We start from the raw sequence: 21,398 nt of genomic DNA on the forward strand, positions 1-21,398 counted from the left end.
TGTTAAAAATGACAAGTATGTGTGATTAAACAGACACTGTTAATATGACAAGTTTATGTGATTAAACCGACATTGTTTGTGTTACAAGTTTGTCTGATTAAACCAACATTGTAAGTATTACAAGTCTGTGTGATTAAACCGACATTGTTAGTGTTACAAGTTTGTCTGATTAAACCGCCAATGTAAGTATGACAGTTTGTGTGATTAATCCAACATTGTTAGAATTACAGGTTTGTCTGATTAAACCAACATTATGAGAATTACAAGTTTGTCTGATTAAACCGACATTGTTAGTGTTACAAGTTTGTCTGATTCAACCGACATTGTTAAATGACAAGTATGTGTGATTAAACAGACACTGTTAATATGACAAGTTTATGTGATTAAACCGACATTGTTTGTGTTACAAGTTTGTCTGATTAAACCAACATTGTAAGTATTACAAGTCTGTGTGATTAAACCGACATTGTTAGTGTTTCAAGTTTGTCAAATTAAACCGACGTTGTTCGTGATACAAGTTTGTCTGATTAAACCGACATTGTTAGTGTTTCAAGTTTCTCAGATTAAACCGATGTTGTTAGTGATACAAGTTTGGCTGATTAAACCGACATTGTTAGTGTTACAAGTTTGTCTGATTAAACCGACATTGTGAGAATTACAAGTTTGTCAGATTAAACCAACATTGTTAGTATTACAAGTTTGTGTGATGAATCTAACATTGTTAGCATTACAAGTTTGTCTGATTAAACCGCCATTGTTAGTGTTACAAGTTTGTCTGATTAAACCGCTATTGTTAGTGTTACAAGTTTGTCTGATTAAACCGACATTGTTAGTGTTACAAGTTTGTCTGATTAAACCGCCAATGTAAGTATGACAGTTTGTGTGATTAATCCAACATTGTTAGAATTACAAGTTTGTCTGATTAAACCAACATTATGAGAATTACAAGTTTGTCTGATTAAACCGACATTGTTAGTGTTACAAGTTTGTCTGATTCAACCGACATTGTTAAAAATGACAAGTATGTGTGATTAAACAGACACTGTTAATATGACAAGTTTATGTGATTAAACCGACATTGTTTGTGTTACAAGTTTGTCTGATTAAACCAACATTGTAAGTATTACAAGTCTGTGTGATTAAACCCACATTGTTTGTGTTACAAGTTTGTCTGATTAAACCAACATTGTAAGTATTACAAGTCTGTGTGATTAAACCGACATTGTTAGTGTTACAAGTTTGTCTGATTAAACCGCCAATGTAAGTATGACAGTTTGTGTGATTAATCCAACATTGTTAGAATTACAGGTTTGTCTGATTAAACCAACATTATGAGAATTACAAGTTTGTCTGATTAAACCGACATTGTTAGTGTTACAAGTTTGTCTGATTCAACCGACATTGTTAAATGACAAGTATGTGTGATTAAACAGACACTGTTAATATGACAAGTTTATGTGATTAAACCGACATTGTTTGTGTTACAAGTTTGTCTGATTAAACCAACATTGTAAGTATTACAAGTCTGTGTGATTAAACCGACATTGTTAGTGTTTCAAGTTTGTCAAATTAAGCCAACGTTGTTCGTGATACAAGTTTGTCTGATTAAACCGACATTGTTAGTGTTTCAAGTTTCTCAGATTAAACCGATGTTGTTAGTGATACAAGTTTGGCTGATTAAACCGACATTGTTAGTGTTACAAGTTTGTCTGATTAAACCGACATTGTGAGAATTACAAGTTTGGCTGATTAAACCGACATTGTTCGTATTACAAGTTTCTGTGATGAATCCAACATTGTTAGAATTACAAGTTTTTCTGATTAAACCAACATTGTATTACAAGTCTGTGTGATTAAACCAACATTGTTAGAATTACAATTTGTGTGATGAATCCAACATTGTTGGCATGACAAGTCTGTCTGATTAAACCGACATTGTTAGTGTTACAAGTTTGTCTGATTAAACCGACAATGTCAGTATCACAGTTTGTGTGATTAATTCAACATTGTTTGTGTTTCAAGTTTATCTGATTCATTCAACATTGTAAGAATTACAAGTTTTTCTGATTAAACCGACATTGTAAGTATTACAAGTTTGCCTGATTAAACCGACATTGTAAGTATTACAAGTATGTCTGATTATACCGACAATGTTAGTATTACAAGTTTGTCTGATTATACCGATATTGTTAGTATTACAAGTTTGTCTGATTATACCGACATTCTTAGTATTACAGGTTTGCCTGATTAAACCAACATTGTTAGTATTACAAGTTGTCTGATTAAACCAACATTGTTCGTATTACAAGTTTGTGTGATTAATCCAACATTGTTGGTATTACAAGTTTGTCTGATTAAACTGACATCATTCATATGACAAGTTTGTCTGATTAAACCGACATTGTTAAAATGACAAGTATGTGTGAGTAAACAGACACTTAATATGACAAGTTTATGTGATTATACCAACATTGTTAATGTTACAAATTTGTGTGATAAAACCGACCTTCTTAGTTTTACAAGTGTGTCTGATTGAACCGAGGCGCGATGTTTACACGCGATGTTCTCCACTCACAATCCGAGGTCGAGCTTCTCGCAGGAAGCTCTTCATGTCCCCTCCAGCCATGAGCTCCAGCAAGATGAAACGTGGGAGAGTCTTTAGGCTTACACCGACACATCGCACGATATTATGGTGGTTGAACTTACTGGTATCAGAGAGGAGCGGGGGCGGGGGAGGGGGGCGCGATGTGACGACGTTAGAGAAAGCAAACAAGAAGAGGTTTGCAATAGCATTTTGAAACCATAATATTGTGATTCATTTCTTCATCATTATTCCCCCAAGGCTTTCTGCTTTGGTTATTAAGCAATCATAAATAATCTAAAACTCTCGTGAATTTTAACAACCCAGTTGCAATAAAACTGCCAATGTTTAGTGCGGAGGATGACAGCAACACCATGTTTGTACGAAATGGTTTTATTTGTTCTCCGATTTGTTTTTTTAATTCCATCGCAGCACCGAGCTATCCCTTAATGCTGCAATGGTGTTGGAAAAAAGAGCTTTTCTCACAAATTCAGAGGTAGTCAAGCTGATAGGGGGCTCGCTATTGAGCTGCTGGTCTGGATTCGATCCACAGATGAGATGAAATGTAAACAAACCAGTTACGATGTAGTGCCAGCAGGGGGCCACGCATCTCAAAGTATGCTGCCCTTTGAATGAGGACGTAAAGTCGTCTGTTATATTTGTACCAAGCTCATTTTTAAGTTGCACATTGTAAAACTCCAACTATATCTTATAAATATTTTCAAATGCTTGTGTGTTTGTACGTTACTCTTTCACTGCCGAACCATAGTATCTGGCGGCCAAAACATTTGGGTGTCAGTGCTTCAGTATCTAGGCAAGGTTTTAAGCAACAGCACGTTGGCTTTGACATCCATTATGAGGCCACCAAAGAGCGCTAAAAAGTGTATATTGTGCTAGGTAGCCCCTGCTAGTCTTTCTCTAGTCAAAAGAAAAGAGTAAGTTGTTACATGCTGGTATCCCAGGTAAATTCCCTGCTCTGAAGATGTGAAAAGGATGCATCGGTGATCAACCGGATGAACAAAATGGAAAGAATAGGGTTATTACACAGAAGACAAGTAAAGTGAGATCAACTGGATGCAGCAGATTATGATACAGGCTAAACAAAAGTATCGACAGCACGTGCCCAAGCCATGTATCCCCGGTTCCCGGGAAATAGTCGATAATGATGGATGTCCAGGTTACTGTGTGATTGGTCAAACACACCCACCTTATGATCAGTGCTTCCATCAGGAAATCCAACTCGTCCTGCTCTGAACAAACCTCCGGCAATGTCTGTCAGCAATACATGCACAGCACATCATGATACAGCGCATTGCCTCCCACGATATTATCCACTCTGTCATTTGATCATGCTGTGTGCTCTGCCATTCCTGGCCATTCTGGCCATTCCATTATCGGTGTGGTAATCTTAGATCCTCAACATCCTTTCATCTAATACATGGAAGCAACTTCAACCATTTTCATTTGTCTGCTGCTGTCCACTCTTTCTGTGATTCAGCACCATTAACGGCCTGGGACTTCAGATGCCTCCAGGGTGCAATACAAAGTGATGTTCAGGTAATCTCTCATAAACTATTGCTGTGTGTGTGTGTGTGTGTGTGTGTGTGTGTGTGTGTGTGTGTGTGTGTGTGTGTGTGTGTGTGTGTGTGTGTGTGTGTGTGTGTGTGCACAATATATTCCTCATAAAGGTTTGTACAACAATTGCAATCTTTGGACTTCACTTTTGAATGCAAGACATTATCATCCAAATAACAAATAATTCAAATATTTTTCTCCTCAATAGGACATCCGCACAAAGCTGAGATAATAGCAGTGAAAGTTACAGGTTTATTGTTGTGCAATCTTTTGAAAATTTAAAAATACACTAGACTACAAACTTCAGCAAAATCAAGATGTTTATTAAGGTCGGGGACAAAACGGCCAGATTTCTCAATGTGCTGAATTACATTACCACCAGCAACATGTACGAATTGTTTTCACAATATGCGACCAGTAAAAAGCAATTCGTCACAAACCACTAATTACTGCTCTACACCTCAAGTTTGGTTATTAACCCATCACCTATTCAAGAAATCATACTTGCCAAGCATGATCCCATACACACTCAAATCGCTCCACATCTACTCATGAGCGAAACTTTACACGAGTCAAAACCCAAGCGGTTTTAGGTTGCTTCCAAGTTCACTGTCTAATGACTATCTCCCCTCCCCCCCCCCCCCCCCCCGAGACTGACTAGTGAGACCTGTGTACCAAACCATTCGAGCAAACCTACATGTCTCGGTTAATAAGTAGGTCATCAGGCAACTGTCATTTTATGATGGGAAGGAGACCGCGACAGATACCAACTGTTCTCATCTATTCCAATGGTGTCCACCATGGCTGTTTATACTGAATGAGTCGTAAATTCATCTCGGTGAAATGGTTCATTTCAGTGGCAGCTTCTCTTTACTCATCCTTATTACTTCTGCCACCGAAGGTGAACAGAGGTTATGTTTTCACCTGTGTTTGTTTGTCTGTTTTTGTGTCTGTCTGTCTCTGTTTGTTTGTGAGCACAATATCTCAAAAAGTTATGGACAGATTGTGACAAAACATGGAGGACAGGTTGTGATTGTGACAAGAACAAACCGATTCGATTTTGGTTCAGGTTCAGGTCCGGATCCAGATCCGGCCTATCAGTGGGATACAAAATGTAAACTGTTCATCTTGGTGGAGGTACTATGCGCTCTACCACATGCCCATTCTTGTTGAATCTGTCTCGTACCTTCACAGCCACTTTGAGAGGGCCATTCTCCCCAGGGAGGCCGACCACCTTTCCTTCATAGACCTCACCGAAGGCTCCATGGCCGAGTGCCCTGAATAGTGAGACAGCACACCAGATTGTTATTTGACAAACCCAGGATTTTCCAACTATAGAGTCATTTTATCATCTCACATCATGTTCTGTGAGACATGGCTGTGAAGATTACTCCAACCACAAGTGTTTTGTGACCAACGGTGTATACCATAAATAATGTGATCAAACATTTAACCAGCCAAGTAAAGTCGCATTTCCATGGCCTCACCGTCACCCTCACCTGAGCAGGCTGATGTTTTTACGTGGGACCTCTTTGAGATCACTGAGTGTGGCTGGTGAACCAGCGAAGCAGTAGTTTGGATTGTAGTCCGTCATGATGGTGGATGTACGGATCTTACTGAGCTTGTACTCTGGATTTTTAAGTTCCATCTCCATGGCTTGAAGCTGGAATCGCTTGCGCCGGTACACTGCACGCGGCCAAAGGACAACAAACCGCTCGGTCGAGGCGCGGTTCTCTGTACACAGACTTGAATGCAGCTTTCAAAGCTAAATGGAAACAATCGCTAATTAATTATTATTCCTAATAGTAATCATCGTGGCAACACAGCACAGGAATTGGGAATTGATATTCACGTGATGTGATGACATCAAAAGGGACCTCTCTCCGATTAAAGGGAAAACTTTGTACAGCTTGCATTAGAAGTGTGATGTTGGACGGCAGTGAAACATGGGTGATCAAAAAGGAGGATGATCAGAGGTGTGAACAAAATGAAATGAGAATAGTGAGGTGGATGTGTGACGTGACGCTGAAGGATAGGAAACCAAATGTGGAATTAAGAGAAAGGTTATGTATAGAAAGTATAAGTGAGGGGATGCGTAGGGGTAGGTTGAGATGGTTTGGACATGTGGAAAGGATGTGGTCGGGTAGCTGTGTGAGGAGGTGTATAAATATGAATGTGAATGGAAGGAGAGCTAGAGACTAGAGTGAAAAGCCTAACTAGAGGGTTAGCAAGGGATCGTGCATCCCGGAAAGCAGTCATTCGGTGAACCACGGCTTACACATGCAAACATGGAAACGGCTGTAAAACGATGATGATGATGACTGCATATCATTGTGTGTTTGGTAAATGATATATAAACATTTATTTGTTTATGTCAAGCAATATATTTTGATTACAAATTAAAAACAAAGCTGTGAAAATAAAAATAGTGAGTGTAAATAATAACCTCACCGAGTATGGCTACAAAGGCCAGGATGAGAAGCACAGCCGCCAAGCTTGCTACGGACAACAGCAACGTCAGGGGTATATGGTTGCCAAATATGCTTGACTTGGTGGAACGTCCTCCTGAGAATGATCATAAAGTTGAAGGCAGGAAACATGAATGCCATTAATTGACATTCTTTGGTTGGCTTCACCATGTTATAGGTTTTAGAAGGAAATAAAATAGACACAGGATGAAGCCCATCGCACATGATTGTCATCGTCCTTCATCACAATTCAAGCAAGGTTTCTATGTAATCGACGATGTTCTGTTATAAAAGATTGGTTTTGCCATTTTTTTCCTCATTACTAAGCCCTGAAGGCAAACGTTGTTGTTACAGTTGCTCTGTAGAGAATGTTCTCTCGGAAGTTGTAGTTGTCATGGCCTTTTTGCAGAGACATTCTTCAACTCCTATCCCCAAACTTCCACCCCCAGCAATCTTGAGGGTTCCCAACCCCTCCTTCCCCAATTTTTTTCATATTCCACCCTCCGCTCGAAACCTTCTATGTGTATATTAAGGGTAAGCAAATGTGTCATGCATATATGTATATAGTCCCAGTTGAAGACAATTCTGTGGTTGAAAAGTCAGACCGGAGCCTTTGTCCAAGCGACAAAATTACTGTTTGGAGGTTCCGTCCGTTTCCATATTTGATGTCTTTTCTCAGGTACACCTCATTCTTTTCTTATTTCATTGTTTGCACATCTCTACAATGTAATATGGTAAACCATAATTGCACACGTGAGCTACTGAGATCAGACCGACCCACTGCACACATTTCACACACTACGTTCTTATTGTGGCCTGCAATGTATCCAGATTAGTCTATCTGATAAAATAATAATAATAATCATTATAATAATAACGAGAAGGCGCTTTATAACTGCGAGCAGGTATGGCTGAGTACCATGTCGCTCCGCTTTGATACAACCCCACTTCAATCAGACACTTGACCCATGACGTCACCTTTACTAAATCTCATTCAGAATGGTGGTCGATCACATTTTTAAAGTTTTGCATTGATCAGATAAGGTTCTTTTGTCCAAAGTGAATGCGAGACCATGTGACCAATAATGTTGAAATTTTCAAGCAATATTCCCCATGCCGTCGATCAAATTAAAATATATGTAAATATATATATATATATATATATATATATATATATATATATATATATATATATATATATATTTGGAGGAAACCACTTAACTTATCCATGCTATACTTTATGAATATGATCCACCACCCTTGGAGTATATCTATATTTGATAATGATGATGTCATCAGTGATGTGGTTTATGCGACAGGAGTCAACCACATTGGTTTCAAGGAAAATATTTCAAAATTATTTCTCTGAAACCGATTCACCTATCAATGCAAGACTTTGCAGTCATGATCTAATATCCTTGCTGCATGTATTGTACTGCATTTAACAATGACTTCCTCAGTCATGTGCTGTGGCAGCCACATTGGTTATAAGGAGAATATAAAAAAATTATATCTCAGAAACCACTAAAGCTATCGATGTGAGACTGCAGTTATGATCCACTGCCCTTGCAGCATATTTTGTAATATGATTCATATTGATCGGTTAAGTGGTTTCAAAGAATAAGATTTTCAAAGGATCAGTTTTCAAACTAATATGGCTTCCCAACCACATGACCTGTGACATCAAAATTTATACTCTGCCAATGATTAGGTAGATGATCACCTGTGAAGTTTCATGTTGATCGGATAAGGTTCATTTTTTATCCAATGTGGCTGCCAAACCACATGATGTACGACGTCATTTTCACACTATATGGTTTTAGGCTCGAAGTGAGGGTAAAAATTTACCCTGGGGTTTTTTGGGTATATCCAATATGGCTGCCAAACCATGTGACCCATCGGAGAAGAAGACAAAGTTTTTTTGTTTGTTTGTTTTTTTTAAACAATCGGGCTGCCAAACCACATTATCTGTGACATCATCAATTAATTTTTCTGTCGACCAATTTATCCCAAGGTAACCCCTAAAAATTTTCATATTGATTGGATACAGCATCCTCCGTGTCAAATTTGGACTGGTATACCACTTCACTGATGACATCATAAAAAAATCACTTATTACCGATGCAGAGTATTTGCCAGATGCCAAGTTTTAATTTTTTCCATGAAGCGGTTTAGGAGATACAGTGGTCCAAAGATTTTCTCTTTTTCCAACATGGCTGCCACCTCACGTGACCTATGCCGTCATATTTATATCATTAAAAAACATTTACATGAGCAGTCACACCTATGTTGAAATTTTTTGTGTCAATCCGCCAACAGGTTGCAGAGAAAATTTAAAATTATTTTTCTCTGCAACCGGTTCTGGTTCTTGAGTTGTTGAGCTTGAGTTCACTTCCGGTTCCGATTCTTGAGCGACGGTGGTAGTTCTTCTTCAGGCTCTCTGCTGACTTTCTCAGCGATAATTTTTCCACCGTTTTTGTCGCATTCTTACTGTCATTTTGTTATCTCTGTGTTTACTGTGTGTTTCTAGTTCGGTCTTGTGTTAAAACGTGTTAATTGAGTTTTCGTCGTATTTTCATTTCGGGTTTCCTTGAGGCCTACCCACCCTTCTTCCCATTTGTGTGCACGATCATGTTTATTTTACTTTACTCCTTATTGCCGTCAGTTTCTATTTCCTCCACTTTTCCCTCTGCCCTACTTCTTTCCCTCTCAACGATACCCTCTGTTTCATGTCTTAAAATTATTTTAAAATACAACAAAAAAATACCTTTTAGCTCATGTCACTTCCTGTACCGACTCTTCTTCCTCCTTCTTCTGCTGATCCTCAATCTACTTTTGCCAACCCACATTCACCATACACCTTCACGATTTTTTCTTCAACCTTTCTTTTGCCTAATCTTCGGTAACCTTTCAAAAAACATAAAATAAAGGTCTCTTAAAATATTCCAACTTCCTGTTTCACACGTGTGGTTCTCAGTATTGTATCATAATTTACTACTCTTCTTCCTCTTCCTCTTCTTCTTCGAAAGACTGTTTCAATGCGACCTTTCCTTCATCCTGTGTATAAAACATCCCCACTGTTACAACGTTTATTTTCTCCATTCTCTTAATTCACTTTTATTGTATCCTTCACGTAATGTCTTTAATCGCATCTCTGAGTTAAAAAGAAAATTTAAATCCCAGTTTGCAATCTGTGTTCGTGTTCCATGAATCCTTGTTTTTTTTTTTTACAACTTCAGTGCCAATTCACCCCACCTCCAAACCCCTCACCTGTTATCCCCTCTCCTTAATTTTTTTTTTGTATACCTTGTCGAGGCTCGTATGAGAGCGAACACACAACGCACAGCAAGGGGGGCATGACACAGGAGGGGAGGGAGTGGGAAGGACAAAATAGTGGGGAACAGAGACATTTGGAGATCTGTGGAAGGGAGAGGGATGGGACGGGGAACATGGGGAATAGAAGATGGACATTACAGGGACTTTCAGGAAGGAAAGCAGGGGAATTGAAGGAAGTGGGCTTGGGTGGATTATCAGGGGTAGAAAAGATTGAGGATTTGGATGGGGGATGACAAGTGGTGAACAACTGTTTTGAAAGCCTGGAGGGAAGAATGGGAAAGAATAGAGTGAGGAAGTTTATTCCAAAGGCAGGAAAAAAGAGGAATGAAAGAGTGAAGGTGAGCAGTGATTGTTGATTTTGGGAGTCTTATCAGAAGGGGGTTGCTGGCGGACCTTGAGCGCCCTGTGGAAATCTGGTGGGGACAAATCGCAGAGAGAGCAGGTGGGGGCAAGGCTGGTGAGGAGAAGGTAGAATACAGAAAGACCACCGACCAACCTGCGGTGGTTGAGTGAGAGGCCCAAAGACTCATCATCTTTGCGGGAGATGCCGATGATCCTAAATGCCCTGGTTTCGACAGCGTGAATCCGAGAAAGGTGGGAGGCAGGAGCACCAGCCCAGAGGGGAGAGCAGTACTCCATCAGGCTACGGACAAAAGCCTTGTAAGTGGTCAGGAGCTCAGGAGGGCCGAGGAAGGACTTTGCACGATGGAGGATTCCCAGTCGGCGACTGGCTTTGAAGGCGAGGTTTGAAATGTGACTTTCCCAGGAAAGGTCATGGCAGATAGTGAGACCCAGAAGCTTGAAAGAAAGGACCTCTCCAGAGGATTGTTGAGAAATTGGATGGGGGGAGGGGGGTGTTCTAAATGGTCCTTTCAAAGAGACATAGTTGGAGTATGAGATTTGTCCGGATTGAAAGACATGTTCCACGTGATGGACCAGTTTGTGATTTTATCCAGACCAGCAGTGAGCGAAGAAGCTGCTGCATACCGGTCTGAGGGATGACCGATGGTACGGCAGAGGGTGGAGTCATCAACAAAGAGATATAGAGGATTTTCCAGAGAGTCAGAGAGATCATTGATGAAAACCAGAAAAAGAACAGGGCCCAGAACGCTACCTTGAGGAACTCCAGCCTGGACAGGAAGCGGTATGAAAGAACTCCATTTAGGGCCACACGTTGACTGTGACAGGAGAGGAAGTCTGCGAGCCATGAGTGGAGATGTCCTTGGATACCATAGGAAGAGAGTTTGGTGAGCAGGTCAGGGTGCCAGACTTTGTCAAAAGCATGTGATATATTCATGGATACGGCTCGGATTTCCTGTCTGGCATTGGGGGCTTCCATGCATTGTTGGGAGAGCAGAAGCAGCATATCCAGGGTGGAGTGACCTGGTCTGAAACCAAATTGATGATCAGAAATAAAGCCATTGGAGAAGAGGAAGGATTTGATGTCTGAAGCGATGATGGATTCCATAACCTTGCAGATGATTGGGAGAAGGCTGATTGGTCTGTAGTTGCAGGGACCTGTTTTTGCACCTTTTTGTGCAGGGCAGTGATGTTTGCTGATTTCCAAGCAGATGGCAGATGGCCTTGAGCAAATGAGAGGGTGAATAGAACAGAGAGAGGGTGAGCAAGAGCAGAAGAGCAGGCTTTGAGGACACGTGGAATGATGCCGTTTGGAACGGTTGCAGAATCTGAGTCGAGATTTTACAGCAAGCTCTCCACCTTGTCAGGAGAAAAGGACACAGAGAGCAGGGAGAGTTGGGTGCAACTGGGTAAGGTGGGTAGAGAAAGTGATGGGTTTTGGACACAAAACTTAGCTGCAAACAACGAGTTTAGACATTCAGCTTTTTCTCGTGCAGTATCAGCAGTGCTGCCATTTGAGGTAAGGGAGGGGATGGAGGGGGAACATACACCAGAAACAGATTTGATTAGCCGCCACCAGGATTTTGAGGAGGGATAGAGGTTTGAGAGTGCAGACTTGAGACGAGAAAGATGTTGTTTTCTGGCTCTCCTGAGGGGAGATCCACACTTGTTCCGAGCTTTCTGGAGGGAACTGAGATTCCCATCAGTTGGGTTTGCTTTCCATGAGGCAAAGGCAAGTTGTTTCAGGACAACTGCCTCACCACAAGCTTCAGTGAACCAAGGGTGGGAGGAAAGGTAGGACAACTGAAGACGAGAGTGGATAAATCTATGCATGAGGGAGAGCAAGTTTCTTTGAAAGAATTCCCAGGATGACTTGATGTTGGAGAAAGTAGAGATAGGAGACCAGTCTATAAGTTTGATGGCTGCTTGGAGACCCTGCCAGTCAGCTTGAGTGAAATGCCAGACTCGACGGCGGTGAGGTGGTTCTCTGATAATAGCCAGAGAGATGTCCACTTTGACAAACACGTGGTCAGAAGAACCGATTGGAGCGAAAGAAGAGCAGCAGATATTGTCAGGGAAATTTATCAAAATCAGATCCAGAAGAGATGGAGTACCATTGGTTGAGATCCGGGTCGGGAAGTTGACCACTTGAGTCAGTCCCAATGAGTCGAAGAAAGCTTTTGCTGAGGTGCCATGACAGGTGAGAGAGGTACCGACACGTAGCCAACTGGCATGATGACAATTGAAGTCACCACATATGAGGAAGAGAGAGTTTGGATGAGAAGATAGAAGTTGGTCCATGTTTTCAGATAGTGAGGTGTAGATGGAGTCATCACTGTTAGGTGGATGGTACAGTACACATATAAACATGAGGTGGGAGTTGAGGGGAAGCTGTAGCCAGAGGTATTCCTGGGGGTGTAGGGGAGTGAGGGTAGTGCATGGAGAGTGAGGAATAGAGTCTTTGCTGAAGAGTGCAACTCCTCCACCAGGGCGAGGCTCAGGTCTGTCATACCGGAGGAGGGAGTAACCGGGGAGAGATACTTGGGAGTCAGACAAGTCGTGGGGGAGGAAAGTTTCTGTTCGGCAGATTATGTCTGGTTTGTCAGTGACAACCTGTATGGAAAGATCTGAAAGGTTTGAGCGAAGGCCCCGGATATTTGAGGTCCATACTTTTAATGAAGAAGTAGGGGAGGAGGCTTTGGGTGCAGGGGGGTGGGAGGGAGGGGGAGGGTAGGACAAGGGACGAGGGGGGGGGTAAGGAGTGTTGTTGAAAGTGTGTAGGGGATTGCAGAATAGCTAGGGGAGGGGGCCGAATGAGGAGGAGAAAAGGCTCTGTGGTGCTGGGGGAGAGGGGGACAAGAGAGGGGAAGATGGCAGTTGAGGATTTGAGAAGGTGGAGTGAAGAGATGGAGGTGAGAGGGCAGTGGAAGGAGGCAGCTTCGTGGATGGAGGGGGGGCAACTTTGGGAAGGATGAGTGAGGGGGATGAATGGTGGGAGAAAGGTGAGGGGGAGTTTTTGAGAGAGGCGAGAGGGAGGCTTGGAGGGAGAAGAGTGGGATGGTTGCTTTGAGAGTGAGGGGTGAGAGGAGTGAGTTGGCACTGAAGTTAGAAAAAAAGAATGGTTGATGGAAAGTGAACATTCATAGCAAACTGGGGTTTTCCAAAGTTTTAGGTCAGTTATGCGATTAAACACATTTCTTGAGGTATGTAATAAAGGCGAATTCAGAGAATGGAGAGAAGAAACGCTGTAACAGTTAGATTTTTTAGGCAAGGTATGAAGGAAAGGTCGAATTGAGAGCAGTCTCTTTAAATCACAGAAGAGTAGTGCATTCTGATACAGTTAAGAGTACCACACGAGTGAAAGAGGAAGATGAAGCATTATGAGATCGTTTTTGTTATTATTAATAATGTTTGAGAGAGTTTTCAACAGATTATGTCATGGAAGTGTTGTAGAAAAAAAATTGAGGAAGAAGAGGAGGAAGAAGAAGAAGAACAAGAAGAAGAAGAAGAGGAGAAAGGTAGCGGTTTTTATTTTTTATTTTTTTATTTTAGATAAGAAATGGAGTTATTCGTTGGGATGGGGACGTTAAGAAAGTGGGAAAGATAGAAATTGAAGACAATGGGGAGAAAAACAAATAAACACGATCGTACACTGAGGGGAACAAAGGGTAGGCCTCAAGCCTCAAGGATAGGCCTCAAGCACCCAGTAAGACAAGTTCGACGAAATCTCACAAAATAGCACGATTTTTGAAACAAAACTGAACTAGGAACACACAATAACATGTCGGTGAGAAAATAAACAGTTAAAATGGGACAGATAACGACCGGAAACTTAACTTTGAGATAGTCAGCAGGGAGCCCCCAAGGAGACCTGCCAATGCTCCAAACCCAGAACCGGAAGTCAATCGCCCCTCATCTCCCATCTTGCCCCTCATCCTACCTCCACTCTTGGCACCTCTTTACTGTCTTCTGCTTCAGTATCAGTGTGTGGTGTTGTCCCAAAGTGTGTGGTGTTCTTACATATTTGGGCTCCATTCTAACCGAATCGATATCTCACTCACTAAATCAGTACACTCATCACCAAAAACATGCTCCTTTCCTCTCACACCTCCCCCTCTTCGCAACCCTTCAAATCGAGTACCTCTCCCTGCCCGCTCCTTTCTTCAACATACCTCGAGCAAATCTCATCCTCCCCTTCTTCCCACCTCTCCCATCACCTCCTGCACCTTGGCCCTGCCTGCTCTCATCGTCTCCCCTCCCTCACAAAGCAACGTTCACACTCTTCCCCCTCCAAGCTTCTCTCACACCTTTCTCAAAAACTTCCCCGTCACCATTCTCACTCAACTGATTGACTTCTGGTTCCGGGTTTGGAGCGACGAGAGGTATCCTTAGGGGCTCTCTGCTGACGTTCTCAAAGTTAAGTTTCCGGTTGTTATTTGTCCCATTCTAACTGTTTAATTTTCTCACCTACATGTTACTGTGTGTTCCTAGTTCGGTTTTGTTTCAAAAATCATGCAATTTTGTGTTTTTTGTCGACGTTCTTTACCGGGTGTTTGAGGCCTCAGCCTTGGCCTTGGCTTGAGGCCTACCGGTTCCCCTCGGTGTTCGATCGTTTTTTTGTTTTTTTTCTCCGCATTAAATTCAATTTCTATCCTCCCATTAACTTCAATTTCCATCCTCCCTACGTTCCTAACGTCCCCCATTCTCCCAACGAATCTCACTATTTATCTCAAAAAAAACCAAACAAACAAAAACAACAAAAACAACAACAACAACAACAACAGCAACAACAGCAACAACAACAACAACAACAACAACAACAACACGTGAACCTTCTCTCGATTCTGCTATTTCTTCTTCCTCTTATCTTCCTCTTCGTCCTCTTCCTCGATTTTTTTTCTACAACACTTCCATGATCTAATCTGTTGAAAACCTCTCAAACATTAATAATAACAACAAAAACGATCTTATAATGCTTCATCTTCCTCTCTCACACATGTGGTACTCCTTACTGTTTCATTATGCACTACTCTTCTGCTATTTTAACAGACTGCTCTCATTTTGACCTCTCCTTCATTCCTTGCCTAAAAAATCCAACTATTACAGCACTTCTTCTCTCCATTCTCTGAATTCACCTTCATTGCATCAATAAAGAATTGTGTTAAATCGCATCTCTGACCAAAAACTTTTAAAAACCACAGTTTGCTATGAATGTTCGCTTTCCATCAACCATTCTTTTTTTCCAACTTCAGTGCCAACTCACCCCCCTCACCCCTCACTCTCACTGTCAAAGCAACCATCCCACTCTTCTCCCTCCAAGCCTCCCTCTCACCTCTCTCAAAAATTCCCCCCTCACCTTTCTCCCACCTTTCATCCCCCTCACTCATCCTTCTCAAAGTTGCCCCCCCTCTCATCCACTAAGCTGCTTCCCTCCACTGCTCTCTCACCTCCATCTCTTCACTCCACCTCCTCAAATCCTCAACTGCCTTCTTCCCCCTCTCTTGTCCCCCCTCTCCCCCAGCACCACAGAGCCTTTCCTCCTCCTCATTCGGCCTCCTCCCCTAGCTATTCTGCAATCCCCCACACTCTTTCAACAGCCCTCCTTACCTCCCCCCTTGTCCCTTGTCCTACCCTCCCCCCCCACTCTCTGCACCCAAAGCCTCCTCCCCTACCTCTTCATTAAAAGTGTGGACCTCAAATATCCGGGGCCTTCGCTCAAACCTTTCAGGTCTTTCCATACAGGCTGCCACTGACAAACCAGACATAATCTGCCTAACAGAAGCCTTCCTCTCCCAAGACGTGTCTGACTCCCAAGTATCTCTCCCCGGTTACTCCCTCCTCCGGTATGACAGACATGAGCTTCGCCCTGGTGGAGGTGTTGCTCTCTTCATCAAATACTCTATTCCTCACTCTCCATGCACTGCTCTCACTCCCCCACACCTCCAGGAATACCTGTGGCTACGGCTTCCACTCCAATCCCACCTCATGTTTATATGTGTACTGTACCGTCCACCGAACAGTGATGATTCCATCTACACCACACTATCCAAAAACATGGACCATCTTCTATCTTCTCATCCAAACTTTCTCTTCCTCTTATGTGGTGACTTCAATTGTCATCATGCCAGTTGGCTAGGTGTGGGTACCTCTCTCACCTGTCATGGCACCTCAGCAAAAGCTTTCTGCGACTCATTGGGACTGACTCAATCGGTCAACTTCCCGACCCGTATCTCAACCAATGGTACTCCATCTCTTCTGGATCTGATTTTGACAAATTTCCGTGACAATATCTGCTGCTCCTCTTTCGCTCCAATCGGTTCTTCTGACCACGTCCTTGTCAAAGTGGACATCTCTCTGGCTGTCATCAGAGAACCACCTCACCGCCGTCGAGTCTGGCATTTCACTCAAGCTGACTGGCAGGGTCTCCTAACAGCCATCAAATTTACAGACTGGTCTCCTATCACTACTTTCTCAAACATCAACTCATCCTGGGAATTCTTTCAAAGAAACTTGCTCTACCTCATGCACAGATTTATCCCCTCTCGTGTTCAGTTGTCCGACCCTTCCTCCCGCCCTTGGTTTATTGAAGCTTGTGGCGAGGCAGTTGTCCTGAAACAACTTGCCTTTGCCTCATGGAAAGCAAACCCAACTGAGGGCAATCTCAGTTCCTTCCACAAAGCTCGGAACAAGTGTGTATCTACCCTCAGGAGATCCAGAAAACAACATCTTCCTCATCTCAAGTCTGAACTCTCAAACCTCTATCCCTCCTCAAAATCCTGGTGGTGTTTAATCAAATCTGTTTCTGGTGTATGTTCCCCCCTCCTTCCCCTCCCTTACCTGAAATGGCCGCACTGCTGATACCGCACGTGATAAAGCTGAATGCCTAAACTCGGTGTTTGCAGCTAAATCTTGTGTCCGAAACCCATCACTTTCTCCACCCACCTTACCCAGTCGCACCCAACTGTCCCTGGACTCTGTGTCCTATTCTCCTAACAAGGTGGAGAGCTTGCTTTCAAACCTCGACTCAGATTCTGCAACCGGTCCAGACGGCATCAGCCCACGTGTCCTCAAAGCCTGCTCTTCTGCTCTTGCTCACCCTCTCGCTGCTCTATTCACCCTCTCATTTGCTCAAGGTGATCTGCCATCTACTTGGAAATCTGTTAACATCACTGCCCTGCATAAAAAAGGTGCAAAAACAGATCCCTGTAACTACAGACCAATCAGCCTTCTCCCAATTATCAGTAGGGTTATGGAATCAATCATCGCTTCAGACATGAAATCCTTCCTCTTCTCCAATGGCTTGATTTCCGATTATCAATTTGGTTTCAGACCAGGTCACTCTATGCTGGATATGCTGCTTCTCCTCTCCCATCAATGGATGGAAGCCCTCAATGCCAGACAGGAAATCTGAGCCGTATCCCTGGACATATCGCGTGCTTTTGACACAGTCTGCCACCCTGCACTACTCACTAAACTCTCTTCCCATGGTATTCAAGGCCATCTCCACTCATGGCTCGCAGACTTCATCTCCTGTCACAGTCAATGTGTGGCCCTAAATGGAGTTCTTTCATCCCCTCTTCCTGTCCAGGCTGGAGTTCCTCAAGGTAGCGTTCTGGGCCCTGTACTTTTTCTGGTTTTCATCAATGATCTCTCGGACTCTCTGGAAAATCCTCTATTTCTCTTTGCCGACGACTCCACCCTCTGTCGTACCATCTGTCATCCCTCAGACCGGCAAGCAGCAGCTTCTTCGCTCACTGCAGATCTGGATAAAATCACAAACTGGTCCAACACGTGGCACATGTCTTTCAATCCAGACAAATCTCACACTCTCACTATGTGTCTTCGAAAGGACCGTTTAGAACCCTCCCCCCCCCATCCACTTTCTCAACAATCCTCTGGAAGAAGTCTTTTCTTTCAAGCTTCTGGGTCTCACTGTCTGCCATGACCTTTCCTGGGAAAGTCACATTTCCAACCTCGCCTTAAAAGCCAGTCGCCAACTGGGAATCCTCCGTCGTGCAGTCCTTCCTCGGCCCTCTTGAGCTCCTGACCACTTACAAAGCTTTTGTCCGTAGCCTGATGGAGTACTGCTCTTCCCTCGGGGCTGGTGCTCTTGCCTCCCACCTTTCTCGGCTTCACGCTGTTGAAACCAGGGCATTTAGGATCATCGGCATCTCCCGCAATGAAGCTGAGTCTTTGTGCCTCTCACTCAATCACCGTTGGTTGGTCTTCGACCGTCTCCTCTCCAGCCTTGCCCCCCCCTGCTCTCTCTGCAATTTGTCGCCATCACATTTCCACAAGGGCGCTCAAGGTCCGCCAACAACCCCCTTCTAGTAAAACTACCAAAATCATGAATCACTGCTCACCTTCACTTTCATTCCTCTTTTTTCCCGCCTTTGGAATAAACTCCCCCACTCTATTCTTTCCCATTCTTCCCTCCAGGCTTTCAAAACAGCTGTTCACCACCACCTCTTATCACCCCCCATCCAAATCCTCGATCTTTCTACCCCCGATAATCCACCAAAGCCCACTTCCTTCAATTCCCCTGCTTTCCTTCCTGAAAGTCCCTGTGATGTCCATCTTCTCTTCCCCATGTTCCCCGTCCCATCCCCATCCCTCTCCCTTCCACAGATCTCCTAATGTGTCTGTTCCCCACTGTTTTGTCCCTCCTACTCCTGCCCCCTCTTGTCTCATGCCCCCTTGCTGTACATTGTGTGCTAGCTCTCCTACGAGCCTCGACAAGGTATACAAAAAATAAAAAACTCTCCCCCCTAATACTTCTCCCTCCAATCTTCTCCCTAACACCCTCTTCTCAAAGTTGCCACCTCCTTACATCCATAAATTGCCCCCTTCCCCCACCCTCATCATTCCACCTCCTCCAATCTTCAACTGCCCTCTTCCCACTCTCACTCAACCCATCATCACCGAGCCTTTTCTCCTCCTCATCCGGTCCTCTCCCCAAGTTCTTCTGCAACCCCCCACACTCTTTCAATAACTCTCCTTAGCTCCCCTCCCCCCTCCTCTCTCGTCCTACTCTCCCATAACCTGTGCCCGAAACCTCCTCCCCACCCTCTTCTTTAACAGTGTGGACCTCAAACATCAGGGGCCTTCCCTCAAACCTTACAGATCTTTCCATACAGGTTGCCACTGACAAACAGACATAATCTGCCTAACAGAAACTTTACTCCCTCATGAGGTCTCTAACTCCCAAGTATCTCTCCCTGGTAACTCCCTCCACTGGCATGACAGACCTGAGCCTCGTCCTGGTGGAGGATTTGCTCTCTTCATCAAAGTCTCCATTCCCCACTCTCCATGCACTGCCCTCACTCCCCCAAATCCCCAGGAATACCTCTGGCTATGGCTTCCCCTCCACTCCTACCTCATATTTATATGTGTACTGTACCGTCCACCTAACAGTGATGATTCCATCTCCACCTCACTATCCGAAAACATGGACCAACTTCAATCTTCTCATCCGAACTCTCTCTTCCTCATATGTGGTGACTTCAATTGTCATCATGTCAGTTGGCTCGGTGTGGGTACCTCTCTCACCTGTCATGGCACTTCAGTAAATGACTTCTGCGACTCATTGGGACTGACTCAATCGGTCCACTTCCCGACCCGGATCTCAACCAATCCAGTACTCCATCTCTTCTGGATCTGATGTTGACCAATTTCCATGAAAGAATCTCCTGTTCTTTCTCCGCTCCAATCGATTCATCTGACCACATGCTTGTAAATGTAGACATCTCCCAGGCTATTATTAGAGAAATACTTCAGCGCCGTCTAGTCTGGCATTTCACTCAAGCCGACTGGCAGGGACTTCAAGCAGCCATCAAACTTCTCAACTGGTCTCCCATCGCTACTTTTTCCAACATCAACTCGTCCGGGCAATTTTTTAATTGAAATTTGCTCTCGCGCTCTGTCTGTCTGTCTCTCGCACACACATGCACAGATTTATCCCATCTCCTCTTCAGTTGTCCTACTCTTCGTCTGGCACAATGGTACGATGAAGTTTGTGGCGTGGCAGTTGTCCTGAAAATTTGCCTTCGCCTCATGGAAGGCTAATCCAACTGAAGGCAATCTCAGTTCCTTCCACAAAGCTCATAAGAAGTGTGCGTCTTCCCTGAGGAGAGCCAGAAAACAACATCTTTCCAGTGTCATGTCTGAACTCTAAAACCTGTCTTCCTCCTCCAAATCCTGGTGGCATCAAGTCTGTCTGTCTTTCTGGTGGATGTTCCTCCTCCTCCCTTACCTCAAATGGCTGCATGGCTGACACAGCACATGAAAAGGCTGAATGCCTTAACTCTGTGTTTGCTTCTAAATCTTTTGTCCCAAACTATTGCTTTCTGTAGCCACCTTACCCAGTAACACCCAACTGTCCCTGGACTCCGTGTCCTTTTCTCCCAACAAGGTGGAGAGCTTGCTGTCAAACCTCGACTCAGATTCTGCAACCGGTCCAGACGGCATCAGCCCACATGTCCTAAAAACCTGCTCTGCTGCTCTTTCGCACCCTCTCATTTACTCAAGGTCATCTGTCATCTGCTTGGAAATAAGCAAACATTACTGCCCTGCATAAAAAGGTGCAAAAACAGATCCCTGCAACAACAGACCAATCAGCCTTCTCCCAATCATCAGCAAGGTTGTGGAATCCATCATTGCTTCAGACATTAAATCCTTCCTCTTCTCCAATGGCTTGATTACCGATCATTAATTTGGATTCAGACCAGGTCACTCTACCTTGGATATGCTGCTTCTGCTCTCCCAACAATGGAAGGAGGTCCTCAATGCCAGACATGAAATCAGGGCCATCTCCCTAGACATATCGCGTGCCTTCGATACAGTCTGGCACCCTGCCCTACTCACCAAACTCTCTTCCTATGGTATCCAAGGACATCTCCACTCATGGCTCGCAGACTTCCTCTCCTGTCACAGCCAACATGTGGCTCTTAATGGAGTTCTCTCATCCCCTCTTCCTGTCCAGGCTGGAGTTCCTCAAGGCAGTGTTGTGGACCCTGTTCATTTTTCTGGCTTTCATCAATGATCTCTCCAACTCTGGAAAATCCTCTTTATTTCTTTGC

General features: G+C 43.7%; 1 protein-coding gene across 4 annotated transcripts in view; it reads right to left on the reverse strand.

Moving 5' to 3' along the window:
* LOC147022565 (leukocyte tyrosine kinase receptor-like) overlaps positions 1 to 21,398 on the reverse strand; it is a 475,774-nt gene that overhangs the window by 56,589 nt on the left and 397,787 nt on the right. For all 4 annotated transcript variants that reach the window (XM_085887264.1, XM_085887262.1, XM_085887265.1 and 1 more), the window contains 5 exons: positions 6,608 to 6,721; positions 5,656 to 5,842; positions 5,343 to 5,433; positions 3,789 to 3,853; positions 2,576 to 2,705 (listed from right to left, as the gene is read on the reverse strand). In XM_085887264.1, coding sequence (XP_085743390.1) covers positions 2,576 to 2,705; positions 3,789 to 3,853; positions 5,343 to 5,433; positions 5,656 to 5,842; positions 6,608 to 6,721 — 587 coding nt within the window. The remainder of the gene's footprint in view (positions 1 to 2,575; positions 2,706 to 3,788; positions 3,854 to 5,342; positions 5,434 to 5,655; positions 5,843 to 6,607; positions 6,722 to 21,398) is intronic.

This window comes from Eptatretus burgeri, chromosome 7 (assembly GCF_056783735.1).
Source record: "Eptatretus burgeri isolate ZD-2024b chromosome 7, Ebu_testis_v1, whole genome shotgun sequence".
In the NCBI taxonomy this organism is placed as follows: Eukaryota; Metazoa; Chordata; class Myxini; order Myxiniformes; family Myxinidae; genus Eptatretus; species Eptatretus burgeri.